We start from the raw sequence: 18,088 nt of genomic DNA on the forward strand, positions 1-18,088 counted from the left end.
AGCCCGGCCTGGCTTGCGCTGCAACGCCCACGTCACGGGGGGGAGAGATCACACCAGAGTCCCCCGTGTCTGTGGGGCCTCGGTACCAACAGCCCCGCCTCTGCCCACCTCACCTCCCTAGTGGGGAAACCGGCCTCGGGGAGCAGCTGATCCCCACCCTCCACCTGCTCAATTAACAGCCGGGTGCCTGCCTGGCCCCTGGGACCTGGCAAGTCTGGAAACGAGCTCATGTCCCTGGGGTTCGAGCCACGCTGGGCCCCAGGGGCCCCGCGCAGGCTGCAGCCCCTTCCCTCCCTGTGTTGGGCTGGCCGTCCCCCCGCAAGGCCAGCTTGTGGCAGGTCTTTGACCCAGAGCCTGGACCGCCCCCTCGCCAGCCCTCGGCCAGCGAGGAGACCTCCTGCCTGGGCAGTTAAATGAGCAAATTCCCCGGGGAAGATGCCGTTGGCCGGGGGACAGGCGTGGCAGCCCCCAGCCCGAGCCCCAGGGGGAAGATGACCTCCAGGGCTCCAGGGGACACTGAGCTCCTGGCACCTGGGGACGGCCGCGCAGGGCGGCTCTCGGACACAGCCTGGGGCAGAGCCGCCGCCCCAAGCCGAGGAGGGTTGGGAACCCCACGCCAAGAGGCAGCTTCCCCGCCCGGACCCAGACCCCTCGTCTCCCCGGAGGCTGGCCCTGCCCAGCCCGTGGGCGCTGGTGCCCAGAGCACCCCACGGTGGTGGGTGTCCACCTCCATGCCGGGACCTGCCCGGCCCCTCCGCGCCTCCCGCCAGCCTCTGGTCCAGCCGGAGGGCGGCGCCCACCCGGCAGCAGGTGCCCAGAGGAGAACACCCCGGAGCCCTCCACCGCGCGAGAGCCCCACGACCGCCCAAGGAGGATGGAGACGGGGTCTCCGCCCAGATCCGCGGGCGCGCAGGGTGTGCCTACCGTGACCAGCTGCTGCTGCGTGGAGTCACTGACATACAGCATGGTGGGACGCGGCATGGGTCTGGGGGGCTGGGGGGCGGGGGGCAGCGTGGCAGCCGCCTGGCCGGCGGGGCCTGGCACAGAGGCTGCGAGGCTAGGGGGGCAGGGGCCCCGGGTGCGGGGCGTGTGGGCAGTTCGTGGGCATCTTCCCTCTCTCCGGCTTCCTGAGCTCTGTCAACTCGCTGCATCCAACAACAAAACGGGCGCCCACCCCTTACTCCTCATGACTATTCACCAGGGCCCAGGCAGGCCCCGGCTTGCCCACCGGTGCGCTGGACCGCACCAAGGCGGCTGCCCGGGAGGGGGCGCGGGCTGGCCAGCGCCGGCGCCATGCTGAGGCCACGCCCGCTCCCTCTGAGACACCGCCCACCGGAGGCCCAGGGGGCCCCCGGCCTCCACCTCAAGCACAAGGAGGCCAGCCCGCGCCCCCCGAGACCGCCGTAGGCGAGGCTGCACCACCCCAAAGGGAAGACATGGTGCCGTGGCTCTGGCGCCCTGGGCAGAGCCATCTCCCGCCTACTCAGGGGAGGCGGTGGTCCACTGGGACCACCCTCAGGGTTGAACAGACACTCGGGGTGACGGTGTGCCCCTCCCGGGACCCCAAGGGAGCCTGGCAGAGGCGTGTGTGGCCCGGCGCCGCCCCAGCAGCGGACTGAGCGAGAGAGCCCGGAGCCTGCACGCTCCGGGCCGCCGGCTGCCCTGGCCTCGTCCCTGCTGCTCGCGAGCCCTGAGACAGAGGGACGCAGCCTAGCAGGAGGACCCCCGGGGCCCTGCGCGTGGCAGTGAGCGAACCGCAGGACCCTCAGCGCGTTCAGGGGGACCCTCGCGGGGGCTTCACGGCGGTCACCACCCCGCCCTTCCTGGAGAGTCTCAGTTTCCATTGTGAGGAACCATCCCTGGCACAAGGTCGCCCCTGGCTTGGGGCCCGGGACCCCCGCCGGTGTCAGGCAAAGCATCCGTGAGGCGCCACCACGGACAGGGCGTGGGCTGCGACCTGGGCTTCCCGGAGCACAGCCGCCTCTGCCCTCCCCCATCGGCAGCTCCGAAACCTGTGAGTGCTGGACGCGCAGGCGGAGGCCCTCGTCACCAGGCCTGTTCTCGCGGAGCCCCTGGCCACCTGCAGGTTCCCGGGGAGCGGGGGGCACCGGGCTCAGGGGGTCCCTCCAGGCTGACGGGGGAGAGAGCGGGGCGAGGGGCGAGTCCCCCAGGCACTGTCCCCTGCCCCGGCCACTCCCGTGGCTCCGTGTGGCCCTGGCTGGTAGCTCACAACACACAGGTCTCTGCCACAAGATAAGCGAGCAAAAGAGAGGGGTGTGGGGTATACAGGTGTTCGCGAAGGGGTTTGCCATGGGGCCCAAGTGGGTCAGAGTGGACTCCCGGGCGCTCAAACCGGAAGGCCCAGGGCAGGGAGTCCCCCACTGAGGCTCCTGTGCGATGATTCCGGGCAGGCGGACTGGAGGGGGACACAGAGCCAGGTCGGGGGGTCGGAGGGCCCTGGGTGGAGCCCCATCCTGTAGGGCATCGTGCAACACGGGGCGCACTCCCAGACCCCCGGGAGCTGGCAGCGTCGCCTGCCAGGGGAGCGTGTGATTGGGACAGAGCCCCTGCCTGGGCTCCGCACACCGGGGGTGGGGGGCGGCTCGGGAGGCGGGCAAGGCCACCTCCTCCTGCCCGAGCCGGCATTAGAAATGGCAGAAGGGGGAAGCCTAAGGGCAAAGAATTTGAGGTGAAAGACGCCAGGAATGGGCACAGGTGGCCCGGGGGAGGCCCAGGGGAGGCCGCCAAGATTCTGCCCAGGCACCAGCCCCGCCCCCACCCCCGCCCCTGGGGTCTGTGAGGGGGACGACGGCCCTGTGATTGATTAGGTCACAAACCAGGCACCGTGGTGGGCCGGGCCTAACCAGGTGGGCCCCTGGAAGGGGCCAGGAGATGTCCCCCTGACGGCTCGAGGGACAGAGGGCCAGGTTGCGCAGGGCCCTCACGGTCGGCCGCCGCTCAGAGCGGAGAATGGCAGCCCTCGCTGCGCAGCCAGCGAGAAAGCAGGGGCCCCCCTTCCGCCGCAGCCAGCACCCAAGCTCTCCGGCAGCCAGCCTGGCCGAAGGCGCCGGCCTCGGAGGGGGCTGCCGCCACCCCGGCCGCCCCAGCCGGCACTTCGAGGGGACCCAGCACAGGATTCCGGACGCGTGAGACTGTGGGATAATCAGCAGGCGCTGTTTTAGCGTGGCGATTTGTTGCGCAGCAGCAGCTGACTCACACGCCAGGACAGTGAGGAGTCAGGCAAAGAGCCTGGGCGGAGGGAGCCCAGGGCTCGTGGGGCGGCCCCGGGCCTCTGTCGGTGCTCCCGGGCTCAGGTCTGCCGGGGGCGGGGGGGCGAGGCTGGGCCCCAGGAGGCGCCGGCCGCATGAGTGCCCTGGCCCGGGGGCAGCCCGGCCGCCGGCGGTGTCAGGGCGGAGGGCCTCCTCCCTCCAGCCCCGGCGAAAGCCAAGGAGACAGTGCTAGGTCACTGAGCCTGGGCCCGGCTGGGGTCCCAGGGTCACCGAGCACACGTGTCCGGCTCCAGCAGGGCAGCACCCAGAGAATTTCTCCAAAGTCCTGGCACCCCCGGGATGGTGATGGGGGATCAGGGCCACTGTGTGCTCAGGGACCAGCCTCCTCCCAGCTGCTTCCTCCAGCTGGCCTCCTGCTCGGCCCTCGGCACCCACGGCTCCCGGCCGTCCTCACTGAGGATTCTGCCACGTCCCACTCTTCAGCACCCACAGGCAGTGGGGCTCTGTGGCAGGGCGGCTGGCCAGGGCTCTGCCCCGTGAGCCCCAGAGTCCCCTGTCTTTCCAAACGCCTGTGGGAGGCAGGGCCCGCTGCCCAGGGGCAGGCAGGCTGGGATGCTGCATGGGGCCACACAGAACAGGCTGGCACCCGCCCCCAGCTTCCCCCCACCCCTCCTCAGGCCGCAGGCCCTCCTGAGCAGGAAGTCCTTTCCCTCCCTCGGCCCCCCTGTCCCCTGCCTGGGGGCCGACCCAGAGATGCCCTCTCCCCAGCCAGGAAGGCTGCCCTGGGTGACCGCTGGCCTCTCTGAGCTCTTGAACGGCGGCCCTGCATGGTAGCAGCTTGCGGTTGGCACCTGAGGAGGGGTGGAGGGCGGCCCCTGCTGGCCGCAGCCCCGCCCCCAGGGCGGCCCACCTGCCCTCAACAGCTGCCGCCAGAGAAAGGCGCCAGGAGAGGCGGGAAGGGGCCCCGGGAGGGCGGGACTCTCTTGAGGAGTGGAGGGCGGGGCCCGAGTCGGTCTCCGCGGGGAGATTGGTCTCTGCGGGAAGCACCTGCGGCTCTGAGAGTGGCCCCCAGACTAGGGAAAACACCGCCCCCAAGGACCATGTCCCCACCCCAGGACTGTGCCTGCCAAAGCCCTGCTGACCCAGGCCCCAGCACCGCGAGCAGAAGCTCTGGGGTAGAACAGCCAGGTCTGGGGACGCTGCCGCCGGCCACCCACGCTGGAGAGGCCTCTGAGTGGGCATGGGGGGAGGGGGCGCCCGGGAGCAAGGGTGGCAAGCTCACGATGTATCCACAGTGGGCCAGGCAGGGGACAATGTGCAGCGTGGGAGGGGCCAGCGTGGTTCCCCCACCTCTGTGACTGAGCTCTGCACACGGTGGGCGTGTGACGACCTAAGCGATCTCTCTTGCTGTTTCCAGAGATGGGAAGCCCCACTCTCCCTACCTGAGGGCTCATGAGAGTCATGTCTTCCTGGCTTCTGCCCCGGGGGTGGGGGAAGCACGTCCCACCCACGGGCACCTGGCGCTGGCCCCCTGCCTTCCCAACGCAGGAGCCCTCCTGGCTCTGGGCCACCCCCACCCCTCTGTCCTCCATATAGAGAGCCAGGTGGCCGGGTGGGAGCAGCTTCCAGAACTCTGGGGACAGACCTCCTGGGAGGCTGCACTCAGGGGTCCCCCCTCCCGGGAACTGCGTGGCAGCTCCTGTCCCATAGCATGTCCCATACAGGGGACACAGTGTGGGTGCCTGACAGTTCGCTTTTTTAGTTGTAACGTAAGTGCCTGACCTTAAGCCTGTGATCGCCAGGCGCCCATTTCAAAGACATCGTCCCCAGGCAACACAGTAGACAGCCAGGCTGCTCCTCCCACGGGGTCCCCATTCTCAGACCCCTGGGACGGCGAGAGGACCGACTGAGTCATCTTTTCCCTCCAGGTCTCACGCATCAGACAAAGCAGGACAGACCTAACCCTCCAGGCCCTGTGAATAATACAGCTTGTTCTGAATTCACTGAGGTTTCCTTAGTCACCAAAATATGACCCCAAGGGCACATCCAGCAGCAACCGGGCTCCCAAAGGGGAAAGGTCTGCAGTGTCCCGACAGCCGACCGCAAAAGCACCGACGGACTAAGAGCAACCAAACACTGGGGACACCGATGTCCGGGAAGGGGCGGGAGGGTGGGGACCGCAGTCCCCGGGAAGCCGCGAGCAGCACAGAAAACGCCCCTGAGGGCAGGGCGCCTCTTCTGCCTTCTCGCCCTGCTCCAGGACGCCCGAGCCCGCCCGAGCCCAGCGTCTGCCCCGGTTCCTCGCCCAAACGGCAGGCGCTGCGTCCGGACAGCTCTTCCCACCGCGAGGGCCCCTGGGCAGGGGCGGGGCGCGGGGCCCGGAGGCCAGAACCCTCAGGCCTTGTCTGAGGGTCTTAGAGGACCGGACGTCGCGGGGGCTGCTGCCCTCTGCCAGTGCGGGGAGCTAGCCGTCTCCGGCCGGCGTGGAGACAGACAGACGGAGGGCCCAGGGACGCTCCTGCCTCCTCCCCACAGGCCTGCTACGCCCTGGCTCACCCACGGGACGGGAGCCCCCTCGGCCCCCACCATTCACCAGGTGGCCAAGGCGCCTCGGAAGGGTGTGTGTCGCGGGGAGGGGCTCCAATTTCTGGAAGCGGGGCTTCTGGGGGTGTCCAGGCCCAGTGCCCTCCCACCCAGTCCACGCCGACCCCAGCCCGCTGGAGACGCAGGGATGCCCGGAGGCGGGCCTGTGACCGAGTTCAGATCGCTGAGAGGCAGCCTGCCTGCCCATGGGCAGGGGCACGGGCGGGCCCTGACCCCCTCAAGGCAGGGGAGGCCGCCTTCGGGCACAGCCACCGTGGGGAAGGCCAGGCAAGGGCGGCAGCTGCTCACACGCCGACACCCTGCCACGCCCCAGTCCACTCCCACCCAGGACCGACAGTTTGGACGCCGATACATTTTCTCTTCTGCAACCGAAACGTGTGACAAGCCCGCAGAGGAAGCGGTACGCCGATACCCTGTGCCCTGGCCTCCCAGCTCTCAGGACGGGGCCAGCGTGTGCCCAGCCCACACCCCGAGCTTCGCCCCCGGAAGCGCCTCACTCACCATGACAGACGAGGTGGCCATGCCCTGCAGCTGGAAGACGTCCACGGCGGCCTCCGCGCCGCCCGCCTCCTCATTGCTGTCTTGGCCCGACCGGGGAAGGTCGAAGTAGGTGCTGTCGGGCTCCCTGGGAGCGGGGATCGAGCCGTCAGCCCCAGCCTGCCCGGCCCGGGCTCAGGACCGGCCCCAGCCCGCAACGGGGGGGCCGCTCTCCCCTGTCCCCAGGGAGCCCTCAGTCCGTGGCCGTGGCAGCGTCAGCTCACCCTCCCCTGCCTCCTCCCCTCCCGCACCCGCCTCTCCAGGGCTGGTGAGACCCGCGTCCCCAGGGGAAGGCCCGGGGCGGCAGCTCCCCCGCGGGCCCCCTGGCCCGGCCCTGCCCTGGGGCCAGGCCGAGGGCCACTCTGAGGACCGCTCCGAGGAGACACTCACAGGGAGCTCCAGAGGTTCTCGAACGTGGCTCCCTCGTCGGTGGCAGAGGACTGGGACATCTTCCCCACGCCTGGCCTTGGGAGCAGCTGGCTCTGGGAGGAGAAAGGGGACAGTGAGCGCTTTGGGAAGATACCCTGTGAGCTCCTCTCCCAGCGTCCTCAGGGGCGGGCAGGCAGGGCCACCGGTGACACTCGAGGACACTACGCGAGCCCTGCATCACCTCCCTGCCTGCCCCTCCCATCTCAGACGAGGGGGCGGGAGCTCAGCCTGGCAAGCAGGCCTGGCTCCAGGCACTGCCCGGGGCGCCCTGGGTGGCAGGGGTGCCTCAGAGGCCACCTCCAAGGTGGGGGTGACCACAGCGCCCCCCCCAGGGCTGCCAGGGGCCCTGTGCCCGGCCAGGGGCTGATCACGGCGAGCACTCGGGGACACGTACGTGGTCACTGTTATCGCAATCTTGCCCCATGTTGAGCCTGGGTCTTGAGCCAGGCTTGGGGCTCCTGAGGCCCCGGCATGTGGGGGCCGCTCAGATCGAGGGTCCCCCCTCCAGGGACAGCTTGTGCAGGTACACGGGAGGCGGAGCCCAGCCCCAGGCGTGACCCTCGCGGTTCCCTTTCGCAGACGGCCTTTCCCCTCTGAGGCGGGGTCCACGCTGTGACCCGGACACAGAAGAAGCACCGGCCCCACGAGGGAGCCTGCCAAGGTCGAGATCCCACGGCGGCTCCCCCTTCACGGGAGATGCCCACGGGTGGGTCCCCCGACCCGGGGCCCTGCTCGCCTCTGCGCCCCCAGCGCCCTTCCTGGGATCTTCCATGCCCAGGTGCCACCTCCAAGCAGCCTCTGCCACCCAGAGACCAGGCTGCCCCGCAGCGGGGGGGATGGGGGAGGGCGGAAACCGCAGCCCCCACCCAGGCCACGGGGACGTCTCCGGGACCTTGGCGCGGGGCCGTGGGCATTGGTCCAGCCCCAGCCTGGCAGGGCCCGAGCGGGCAGGCCCGGACCTGCCCACAGCCGTCAAGAGAGGAGGAGAGCCCCTGCGATCTGTCGCTTTGTCCCCATGCAGCCAGGCGCCGGTGGACGCCGGCAGCTTGTCCCCAGGGCCACCCCGCGCTGGGCGGCCCGTCCCTGGTGCGGTGGCACGAGCCCTGAGGGCCACCGCAGGGACCAGGCGGGCGCAGGCGGAGGGAGGCCCGAGGACTCTGGCACGGCTGAGCGAGGAGGTCGGGCACAGGCTGCTGGACCGGGCCGGCTGCGTGCGGACTCTCCCGCAGGCTCAGAGAGGGTTAGCGACCTGAGGCCACACAGCACAGCTCCAAGTACAGGAACAGCCATGTGGGTTTCTCAGAGTGGAAGTTAACTGAGTCGCGTCTGCCCCCCAAGCCAGCGAACCTGCAGTGCGCCAGCCCCAAGGCTTTACCGAGGGGCCGGCTGCACCCCCGCTGGCCCCAGCCGTCCAGAACCCAGCGGAGCTGAGCGTGGGGCAGGGAGCGGGCCGCCTGCAATCCAGTGCGGGGCGGACTCAGGAGGCGGCGAAGCCGCCGCTCGGCTGAGGCTGGGCCGGTCCCCCGGGGGGCCAAGACAGCCCCTCGCTGCACGCGGGGCGACTGGCCAGGGCCATGTGGCCGCCCTTTGCGTTTACCTGATGGGCTTCCTGAACCCGGAGGCGGCAAACAACTTGACCGACGTCACACTGCGAGTGGATGGCAACATCCCGTCCCCCACCCTGGTAACGCTATCCGTCATGACCGGGAACAGCCCCCCTGTGCACCAACCCACGGGCGCAGAGGCAAGCCGTGTCGGGTCCACGCGACAGAATGCTCCCTGGCCACGGGAAGGACCGAGGCGCCGATGCACGCTGCCATGTCGATGGGCCTCAAAGGCATGTCGCCCAGAGAGAGAGCCAGGCCCCGAGGACCACAGGGCCCATGCCTCCACCAATCCGAAATGTCCCGAACGGGCAAAGCCGCAGGCGCAGGACACAGATTGGTGACTGCGGGGGCTGGGGACGGGGAGGGGGAGTGACTGCTCACAGGTGTGGGGTCTGATGTGGGGCGATGAGAATGTTCCGGAACTGCACAGGGGCGGTGGTTGCACAGCATTGTGAATGTGCTAAATGTCACCAAACTGATCACCGGAGAAGGGCGGCATGGATGTTATGTGACTTTCCCTTCAATAACAACATTTTTCTAATTTAAAAAAAGAAGGAGACACAGAAATTTTTTAAAAGCTACAAGAGGAGCCTGGGGTGCCGTCAGGAGCCTCGGGGCTACGGCGCGCGCCCCCGTGCGCTCACTCAGCCAGCGGCAGACACCCCCACCCCGCGTCCTCCCAGCCCTGCCTGGGTTCCCACGGCCTCTGCCGCCAGCACCCAACCTGGGACATCCCCGCAGGCCTGAGGCCCGGGGCCTGCCCCACGTCCACACCCCAGCCCGCCTCCGGCCACCCCAGCACGGGGACTCGGAGGGGAGCCCCGGCTGCAGGCAACCAGCGCGCCCCGCATCCGTGCGCCCTGGGAACCCACCTGCTGGCTCGGGGCGGGGAGCACACCTGCAGGTGCCCCACAGAGGGCAGCTGGGGGCAGATGGAGCAAGTCCCCGGGGCAGGGGCCAAAGGGATGCCAGCCAGGCCTCTGGGGCTTTGGTGGGGGCAGGGAGGAGGGCCGGTCGGGAGCCACCGGGCTCCTTGGGGTCAGCGGACTCGTGTCCACAGACCCTGCGGCTTCTCTCCCAAGCCCACCCCCAAACGCGGGACTCGGGGGCCCTGGGACTGCCTTGGCTACGGTCCTGCCCGGCGTGCCCCTCCCCCGCCACCCATGGGCGGAGCCTCCCACCCGCCTCACCTGTCGGACTTTCGGCCAATATTCGTCACCTGGGGAGAGCCCTGGAGGCGGCAGCCCACAGGTCTTCCTCCTGCCCGGCTGCTGTGCCCGCCTGGCGCCCAGCGGCCAATATTCGTCACCTGGGGAGAGCCCTGGAGGCGGCAGCCCACGGGTCTTCCTCCTGCCCGGCTGCTGTGCCCGCCTGGCGCCCAGCGGGCTCACGTGGGGCCAACGCTGCTGCGCGCCCCGAGCTCCCTTGTCACCGCTTTCTCTAGTGACTCATGGGTCTCTGAGAGAAGGTTCTGCATCACTGGTTTCCTGGTAGAGTCCCTTTCCGTTCTCACTGCTGGTTGGGGAGAGGGTGCTACTCACGGCCTGGCCCCCGAGGGCCCCTCCGCTTGGCAGGGGGGCAGTTGGAGGCCTGTAGGACACCCAGGCCCTGCCTTCACAGCTCTGCCCGACCCTGGAGCGTGTCCACCACAGCTTCCCAGCCGGAGCCACCGCCTCCGGGGAGCCCGGCCCTGTCCCCACATGTCCCCTCACTATTCCCTGCCCTCGCCTCACTTGCCCCCCACCTGCCCCCCGTCCTGTACCCACACGTCTCCTCACTGCACCTCTGCCCTGTCCCCGTGTGTCCTCTGTCCTCACCTGTCCCCCGGTGGCTCTCCTGCCCTGTCCCCATGTGCCCCCTCACTGCCTTCCTCCCCCACCCCCGTGAGCCCAGCTGCGGGCCGCCTCGCCCTCGGTCCCCTCCCCGCCCACCCTTGTCCTTCCGTGCCAGGCCGGGCCGCAGCCTCTGCGAGGGAGCCGCCGTCCTCCCTGCCTCGGACCGAGGGCGCCCCGTGCTGCTCCCGTCCCCGGCACCCCTTCGGCGGTGCCACCAACAGGGCAGGACCGCGGGCCTCCTGCGTCCCCGTCCCCTGAGCCTGTCCCTGCCCAGGGCTCCCGAGAGACACCCCATCTGTGCGGATGACCCCCCGCACCTGCTCTGCCCAGCTGACCCCCGGACCTTAGCCACAGGGGCTCCCACTGCCCCCTCATCGAGCCCCAACGCAGGGGGCAGGCAGGTGGCCTGAGCACAAAGAGGAACAACACGGGGCACACCGGGGGGCCAGCGTTCAGGGAGGGGCAGGTCCATTCAGTTCAGCAGAGGGAAGACCCAGAGGACCCCACCCAGGCCCCCCACCCCGCCACCCAGCCACGGTGGCTGTCATGAGCCACGTGACCACGGCGCCCACGGCCCTGGCCTCACTTTCCTTTCCTTTCGTGTCCGTAAATCCCCACTGGCCTGGAAGCCGAGGTGGCAGGTAAGCGGGACCCTCCCAGGAGGGGACCCCAGGGCCTCCCTAGCACCCCTGTGGCCCTGTCTCGAGGGGTCGACAGCACCCGGAAGTCCCCTACCTGGGCGGGCAGGTCGGACGGCCCCTGTGCCCAACGGCCGTCCCCCCCGGGCAGCGCACCGTCCGGCTTCATCCGGACGCTTCGGGCCCAGCCTCCGGGGGCCTTGCCGCTGAGAGGCCTCTGCCTCCCCCGGAGCCGGGGAGGCTCTTGCCCACGGGGTGGGACCAGGCCTGGCCGACCGCGGAGGCCAGGAGGCACTTCCTGAGGGGGGTGGGGCAGTGCCCCTCATGGCCCACCCCCTGCCTGCGCACGGCCACGTGGCCACAGGCCCCCCACAGGCCCTGCCCCCCTGGCCACACAGGGTGGGGAAGGGCGGGGCGAGGTCAGGGTCGCGCCCTGCACCCCGCACGCCCTGGGGTAAGACTGGGGCCTGCGGGGCCTGGGGAGGAGGCTGCGGCCAAGGCCGCCCCCACCCTCAGAGGGCCGCCTGCTCCCCCACTGCCCCTCTCGGGGGCACCGAGCACAGGCGGCAAGAGACAAATTTAGCCTCCCCACCCTGAGGCGGGTGCCACTGTGAAATATGAAAACAGCTGGAGGTGCCCAGGGAGGCTGCCCTCTCTCCCCGCCGGGCCTGGCCCAGCAGAGCGGGGGCCGAGTGGGGGCGGCCCCGGAGCCCTCCAGCCCGGCTGCCGCTCCTCCTGCTGGCCTCTCGCCCCGGGCTACAGCCTCCCTTGGGACCGCAGGGAGCCTCCTCCCACAGCCAGCCCAGGGTGGGCAGTCCCCGCTGGCACCTGGGTCGGCCCTATCTAGAGAATTCTGATGTTTCCCAGCAGTTTCTATTTTAATCTCACAGTTGGGCTAGAGTGCATGGGAGCTTCACAGCCTTCTAGAAGGAAACAAGGGTTAAACAAATCTTCAGGGCCTGTGGGGTAGAGGGCCTTTGCTGGGAGAGGCGCTTGGCGGGGCAGAGGCTTGGGGCATCCCCGGAGGCTGCCCCGGCGCTTTGTGGAAGTAGCTGCCACAGATCAGCTCCAGCAGAGACACAAATATGCAGCCCACTTAAACAAAGACACGCGATGCATCACTAACCCCCAGGGCTGGCAGTCCGGTCCCACCTGTGGAATGCTCCGCCCATCTCACTGTGCCGCACAGAGAGGCTGCGTTGTCTGCCCAAGAGCACACAGGGGCCCGGGCGGCGAGCGAAACCCTTGCTCCGGACCCCTGCATGCTTCCTGGCGCATCCTCCCGCTGGCAGGCAAAGAGCCGGCCCCTGCCCAGCCTGTGCTCCTACCTGCGCAGCTGCACCGTGCACCCGGCCCCGGAAGTCCCTTGCCCAGCAGTCTTGACACCTCCACGCATGAAGGCCTCGTCCACATCCGGGGCCCACCCTGCCCTGTGCTAGCCTCGCCATAACCGCCCTCCCAACCCCATCACTCCCCGAGCAGGCAGCTCATGCCCGTCTGGCCCTTGGCTCCCACCCTGCATGTCAGCGCCACCCAGCACATGCCCCAGCTTCCCCTCCGCCTCCGCCGTTGTGTGACCGGGGGCAGCTGTCCTGCCGGTTCGGAGTCTGTTTCCTGAAATGCGCTCACAGGGCGCTGGTCTGGGCACAAGCTGGAAACTCAGGAAACAGTAGCCAGTTGCAATTGACCAGGAGTTACTTACTATCGGGGTGGCAGCAGCCGAGGAAGAATAAACCAGACCCCAGGCCCCAGGCAGCGGGGGGCCAAGCCTGGCAGCTGCCCTGGCTCCCCAGCTCCTGCGCAGAGCCACTCCCCGTCCCCCACCCTGGTCTCACCAGGAGCAAGGCACCTGCGGAGTGAGGGGGACCCAGCACCTGTCACAGTGGGAAACCATGTGCCACGCCAGGGCCTTGCCAAAGCCAGCAAGAGGTAACCTGCCTGCCAGGGCAGAATAATGCCCGCTGGGGCTTCGGGGGCCGGCGGGAGGAGGAGGGGCAGGCGGCGGAGGTCTGGACCCCCAGCCCCGCCTCACCGTGGGCGGCGGAGGAAGCAGGGGCAGGAGAGACAGGGGCAGGGGGCCAGGGTCGGAGGCGCGAGGCACCAATGGAGGAAGCTCGGCGAAGGGGACCGTGGGGTGGACGGGGGACGTGCTGCTGGTTGGAGTGGCGTCCTGGGCTGGCGGGGGGCGGGGCAGGACCAGGCCCAGGGTGGACGGCCCCGCGGCACCACTGCGGGCGGGTCCATGGCAGCGCCCAGGCCCTGGTGGAGCAGGACTGGGACCCGGCGGGGGAAGGGCGGCACAAAGGCGGGTGTCAGCGAGGGGCCCGGGCCAGCACGGGGCGAGCTGGGGAGGCGCGGCCAGGGGCAGGTACGGCCTGGGAGCCTCGTGAGGCCAGGCCGGAGGCTGAAGAGGAGCTTGGGGTCAGGGCGGGTGATTGCCCGTGAGCTTCCGGCCCGACACACTCCCGGGAGGGCCGAGGGCAGCCTGGAGCGCGGGCCCGGGGCCGCTGGGCACCGGGCGCACCGCTGGCTCCTCGGTCTTCCCTCACTGCACTCTGCTCCCGAGTCCTGGGCTCCCACCGGGAGGGCGCCCCAGTCCCAACCCCCAGGCCCGTGACTGCGGCAGCCTCCTGGCTGGTCTGCCTGCTTCTGTCTCACCTGATGTCCCCAGCATAGCGCCTGACTTGGCGGGACCGTGTCCCTAACCCTGGGGGCTCTCTGCTCTGTCACAGCCAGCATTGACTCAGAAAGCGTTTTCCTGACCCGTGAAGCCCCCAGGACTCCCCCAGCCCCATCACTAGCTGTGGCCCTGCTCACGGACACCCACGGGCGGGCTCCTGGCTGCTCCGCGGAGCCCCCGCCCGGCTCCTTGACGGAGCACCGCCCCATGGCTGGAAGAGTCCTCGGGAGCCCTTGTCAGCCCTGGGTGGCCCCTGTTTCCTGTTGCCTCGCTCCACTGGGAGCCCCCGAGGACTCGGTCACTGCCGCGTCCCCCGGGCCCGAGAGAGGCGGGTACATGGCAGGAGGGCAGGCGGTGCCCATGTGTGTGGGTGACCAGCACAGGCCCCCGGGGTGAACCGCGGTCTTTGCTGCAGGAGCCTAGGGGACCCCTGGGAGGGGTCGCCGTGGAGCCTGTCCTGCCCAGACACCGCCAGCCCCCGCTCGGCTGCCAGACACCCCGGCCCGTCCCCATCTCCCCCCATCGCCCGCTGGCCCTCATTCTGCCCCAAGGGGGTCACGCATCTGCTTGCTGGTGGCCAGCACTGGGGGGGCTGCCCTGCCCCCGGAACCTCCTCCTCCCCCGACAAGCCTGCACGCCCTTCCCGCCGCGTGCGGGGTGTCTGCTCCCAGCCTGTCGCTCCCACCTGGCTGCCCGCCTCGGGGTGCCTCGTATCCCTTGAAAGGGACACCCCACTTCGAAGTGCCCCCCGCCCCGCACAGCCTCTGGGCTCCGCACCGAACCCTGCTCAGTCCCCCAGCCCCACTCCTGGCCAGAGGCCCAAGCTCGTTCACCACGCTCAGCCCGACCCCCACATCCCGCTCCTCTCTTGCTCTGAAGTCAGCTGACATTGGGTGTGAAGCCCGATGTGACTTCATCCAAGCTGCCATGACCGTGGTCCAGGCACCATCCCCCCTCGCCCCGCCCCCCGCCCAGGAGCATCCATCAGCGTCGCAGAGAGCGGCCTCGCACACGCCCTCTCCCTGGCCCGTCCCCCAGGGCACCGCCCGCGCCCCAGCCCTGCGACGGGCGCCCTGAGAATGCCGCCCAGAATCTCCAGCGCCCGCTCTGAGCCCGTCCCGGGCTATTTCTTGACGTCAACCCTCCAAGGCCCCCGTAGCCGCACCCCGCTGCCCTGATGTCCTTCCCGCAGCATGAAGGGCCCTTGAGTTGGGGGCAGCAGAGGAGCCAGGGCCCCGGGAGGTCTCAGTCAACGGCGGGGGCGGGGCTCTGAACCTGGGAGCCGTGGGGCGCCAGCTGGGGGCTGGGGGCTCGGCCCCCGGAGAGATGCAGTGGGGTTTTGCGGAGGCCACCCCGCCGGCCTGCGGAGTCCGGTGGGGCGGGTCCAGGTGAGGCCGGGGAACACGGACCCAGCAGATGGTGCTGGGGAGGCAGGCGAGGACAGAGGGGTGGGAACACGAGTGCTGGCCCAGGACCCCTCCCAGGTGACTCACACTGGTCGGTGCACTTTTGAGGGAAGGCCTTCCGCCAGCCACAGGGCCGGGCACCTTCAGCCGCCTGCAGGCGGTGTGCACGTCAGGGCCTCTGCTGTCTCCTCCGTGGAATCGGGAAGGCCACACGCATCACGCGGGACCGACCTGGGCAGGAGCACCCGGCAGGACTCCGGGGCACCTCAGGGGGCCACACATGGCTGCCCGTTGGAACGCTGGGACCATTTGTATATCTAAAATTAGGTCACCTTTCCATCAATGTCTTCACTTTCCATTCCACTCGAAGGGCATCGGGCGGGGGCGGGAGCCAAACACTCAGCTCCGCTCCATCCCCCTCACAAGCATCAGCGCACCTGCACTCACGCACGCACACACGCACGCACACACGCACGCCCTGCTCCTGCAGCGAACGCCCCGCACCAGCTCCTCCCCTCAAGCGCAACTGGACCCTGATGGCCTCTGACCTCAGGAGTCAGCTGTGGAAGCCGGTCCGCAGCGGCAGGTGTCTGCGCACCGGGCATGGACTCCGATGGCCGGGACTCGGGGAGCCCTGCAGGCGGCCGGCGGGGGCCAGGGCAGCCTCCACGCCCCATGCCGGTGAGGGGAGCTGAGACAGCCGGCCCGTGGGGCCAGGAGGGGCCCTCTCGCCAGCCCAGCCCTGGGCCTGGGCATCGCTCGGTCCCTCCTGGGCAGGAAGTGGAGAGAGTTCCCAGGAGGTCCACGGGCTGCAGGCCGCGGTGTCAGAGCGTCGGCTCCTGCCCAGGTGGCACCCAGCCCAGGACCATGCGGGGCGCCCCTCAGCCCCCCGGGGGCGGATGACTCCCCTGAGTGTCATGAAACCGGGGCTGGTCCTCCTCACGCGAGTCCCATCAGGGGACTTGCTGGCACGGCCTCCCACACTGGCCTGGCCACCAGCCTGCTCGTCTGCCGCCACTGCCCCTAGGGCCCAGGTGGCAGGCAGCGGGGAGAGGGCTCCGCACCCTGGGGGGCCCCAAGGAGGGCAGGGCCGCGAGCTTGTGCCGGGCGCAGGAGCGCGAGGCCGCGTCCAAGCCTACCTCGGCGGGGCCTGGGCCGGGAGGGTCCGTGCAGAGGGAAAGGGGCCAGAAGGCCGGACGCTGCTTGCTCGTGGCTCGGCAGGCAGGCAGCAGCGGCGTCCCGTAGCCTAGGTGATGACATTGGAACCGCGTGGCCGGCCTGGAGCCTGCAGCTGGGGCAGGCGGGGCGGAGCATGGCCTGGAGCCCAGGGCTGGTGGCTGGCTGTGCTCAGGGCTCCGGAGCTCTGCCCTCCCCACGGCGACGGTGACGCCCTGCCCTATGAACGGGAGCGGGCTGGGGGCAGGGGGAGCCGGGGTCGGAGCCGCTGCCCTAGCCCTGTGTGTGCACGCGTTTCTTCGGCCCCTCCCTCCAGAAATTCCCACACAATCAGACGTGGGAGAAGGGCGCAGTGAATCTGTCCCCCAGGTGTGTCCCCGGCCCCAGCTCCAGCTGGCCCTCCGGCCCAAGCCTGTGCCACATGTCACTTCGCCTGTCACACGGCAGCAGGGCTCCTCACAAATCCAGACTCATCTTTTCAACCAGAAAACTGCTGGAATTCAACTGTTTTTGTCGCCCCAACGTGCGCACACACGCACACACTTCTGGGGACACTGGCAGGAGGCTCGCTGCTTTCACCTCGGCACCCTGGGGCAGCCAGGGGACCCGTCACCTGGGGAAAGTGGCTCTTACTCAGGGCTGCTCCTGGTGAAAGTATCAGACAGCAGCCGGCGGTGCCCAGCAGAACATCTGTGCAGACAGCCCGTGCCCCGCGAGGTTGGTGCGCGTGCTCACCCGGAACAGGGTCCCGCCGGGGGGAGCCGGAGACCCTAAAAGGGCCCCCCACTGCCCATTTCAAGGGAGTGGGTGCATCCTGTCGGGGGACGTCCTGGCATGCCCCCCCCTGCCCTCGCCCCCGAGAGAGGAGGGCCCGGCTCAGGGAGGCCGGCCCTGCGGCTGGGCGGGGCGGGGGGAGCAGCCCCACGCGCTCGGGCTCCACGCTGCCCTGCGGCCGGGGCCGGGGCCCGAGGTCAAGCGGGGAGGCCCAGGCGTGACCTTCAGGGAAGGCCTTGCTCGTCTGATGGGGTGGCAGCTGAAGGGGTGCTGGGCAGAAAGGCACGTTGTCTAAGTCCCCTGCTGCTGCCGCCACAAATGACCACACGGCGAGCAGCTTGGGACACACGCGTTTATTCTCCCAGAGCTCTGGCGGCCGGGCGTCCCGCGTGCGGCTGAGGGAGGACAGTGGGCTCGTGGGCAGGGCCGGCCCTTTCCGGAGGCAGCCACTGTCCCCCCGGCTCTCAGCACCCACGCGAATCCTTGGCTCGTGGACCCTTCCCCTCCCCTGCCTGCCAAGCGCGCCCTCCAGCCCCCGCTTCCGCTGTTACACCCGACTCCAACCCCCTCACTCCCTCTTGGAAGGACCTTCATGAGGACGCTGGGCCCCCAGACGCTCGCGGGTCACCGCCTATCTCAGGACCCCCCACTTGATCGCAGCCCCTTTAGCCGCGTAAAGCCACACGTGCGTAGGTCCCAGTCACAGGTCAGGGCGTGGAGCCTTTGGGGAGCCATTGTTCTGCATCATGAACATCCTTCGCACGAAGGCACGTTTTAGGAGCCATCTGCGAGGGGTCCCCGGAAGTCCCCTGGGCTGCTCGGCAGAAACCCTGCTTTGTGTGGGTGTGCGGACTACATGGTGTCACCGTGAGGCTCGAGGACAGTGTTTACTGATTTCTGAGGCCGCAGGGCTCTCGAGAGCGGCCCACTCCTGCCTGGTGACTTCCTGGGATCCAGGAAGGCAGGGGGGCCATCCCGCCGCCCGCTGTTCCCTCCCCGCGACCTCTGCTCCCCCCACCTCAGTATTTACCAGCAGCCCCCCATCAACAATGACGAGTCCCTGAAAACCTGTTTGTCAGTCCAACAGCAGCCCTGTCTCCACGGACGCAGCGACTCCTTCACACACCGCCCCCCAACCAATATTGCTTATTATGCGGCAGGCACTATTTTTA

General features: G+C 69.4%; 1 protein-coding gene across 3 annotated transcripts in view; it reads right to left on the reverse strand.

The window, feature by feature from the left end:
* TP73 (tumor protein p73) overlaps window positions 1–6,826 on the reverse strand; it is a 34,668-nt gene extending 27,842 nt beyond the window's left edge. For 2 of the 3 annotated variants that reach the window (XM_054583939.1, XM_054583931.1), the window contains exons 1-2: window positions 6,762–6,820; window positions 6,336–6,459 (exon numbers count right to left, since the gene is read on the reverse strand). In XM_054583939.1, the coding sequence (XP_054439914.1) occupies window positions 6,336–6,459; window positions 6,762–6,820 (183 nt within the window). Of the gene's footprint in view, window positions 1–6,335; window positions 6,460–6,761 lie in introns of all 3 variants that reach the window. The other variant, XM_054583948.1, reaches the window with a different exon arrangement.
* Between the last annotated feature and the right edge of the window lie 11,262 nt (window positions 6,827–18,088).

The sequence above is a fragment of the Pteronotus mesoamericanus genome, unplaced genomic scaffold, assembly GCF_021234165.1.
Source record: "Pteronotus mesoamericanus isolate MK-2021 breed Mesoamerican mustached bat unplaced genomic scaffold, CSHL_Meso_final contig_1193, whole genome shotgun sequence".
Classification (NCBI taxonomy): Eukaryota; Metazoa; Chordata; class Mammalia; order Chiroptera; family Mormoopidae; genus Pteronotus; species Pteronotus mesoamericanus.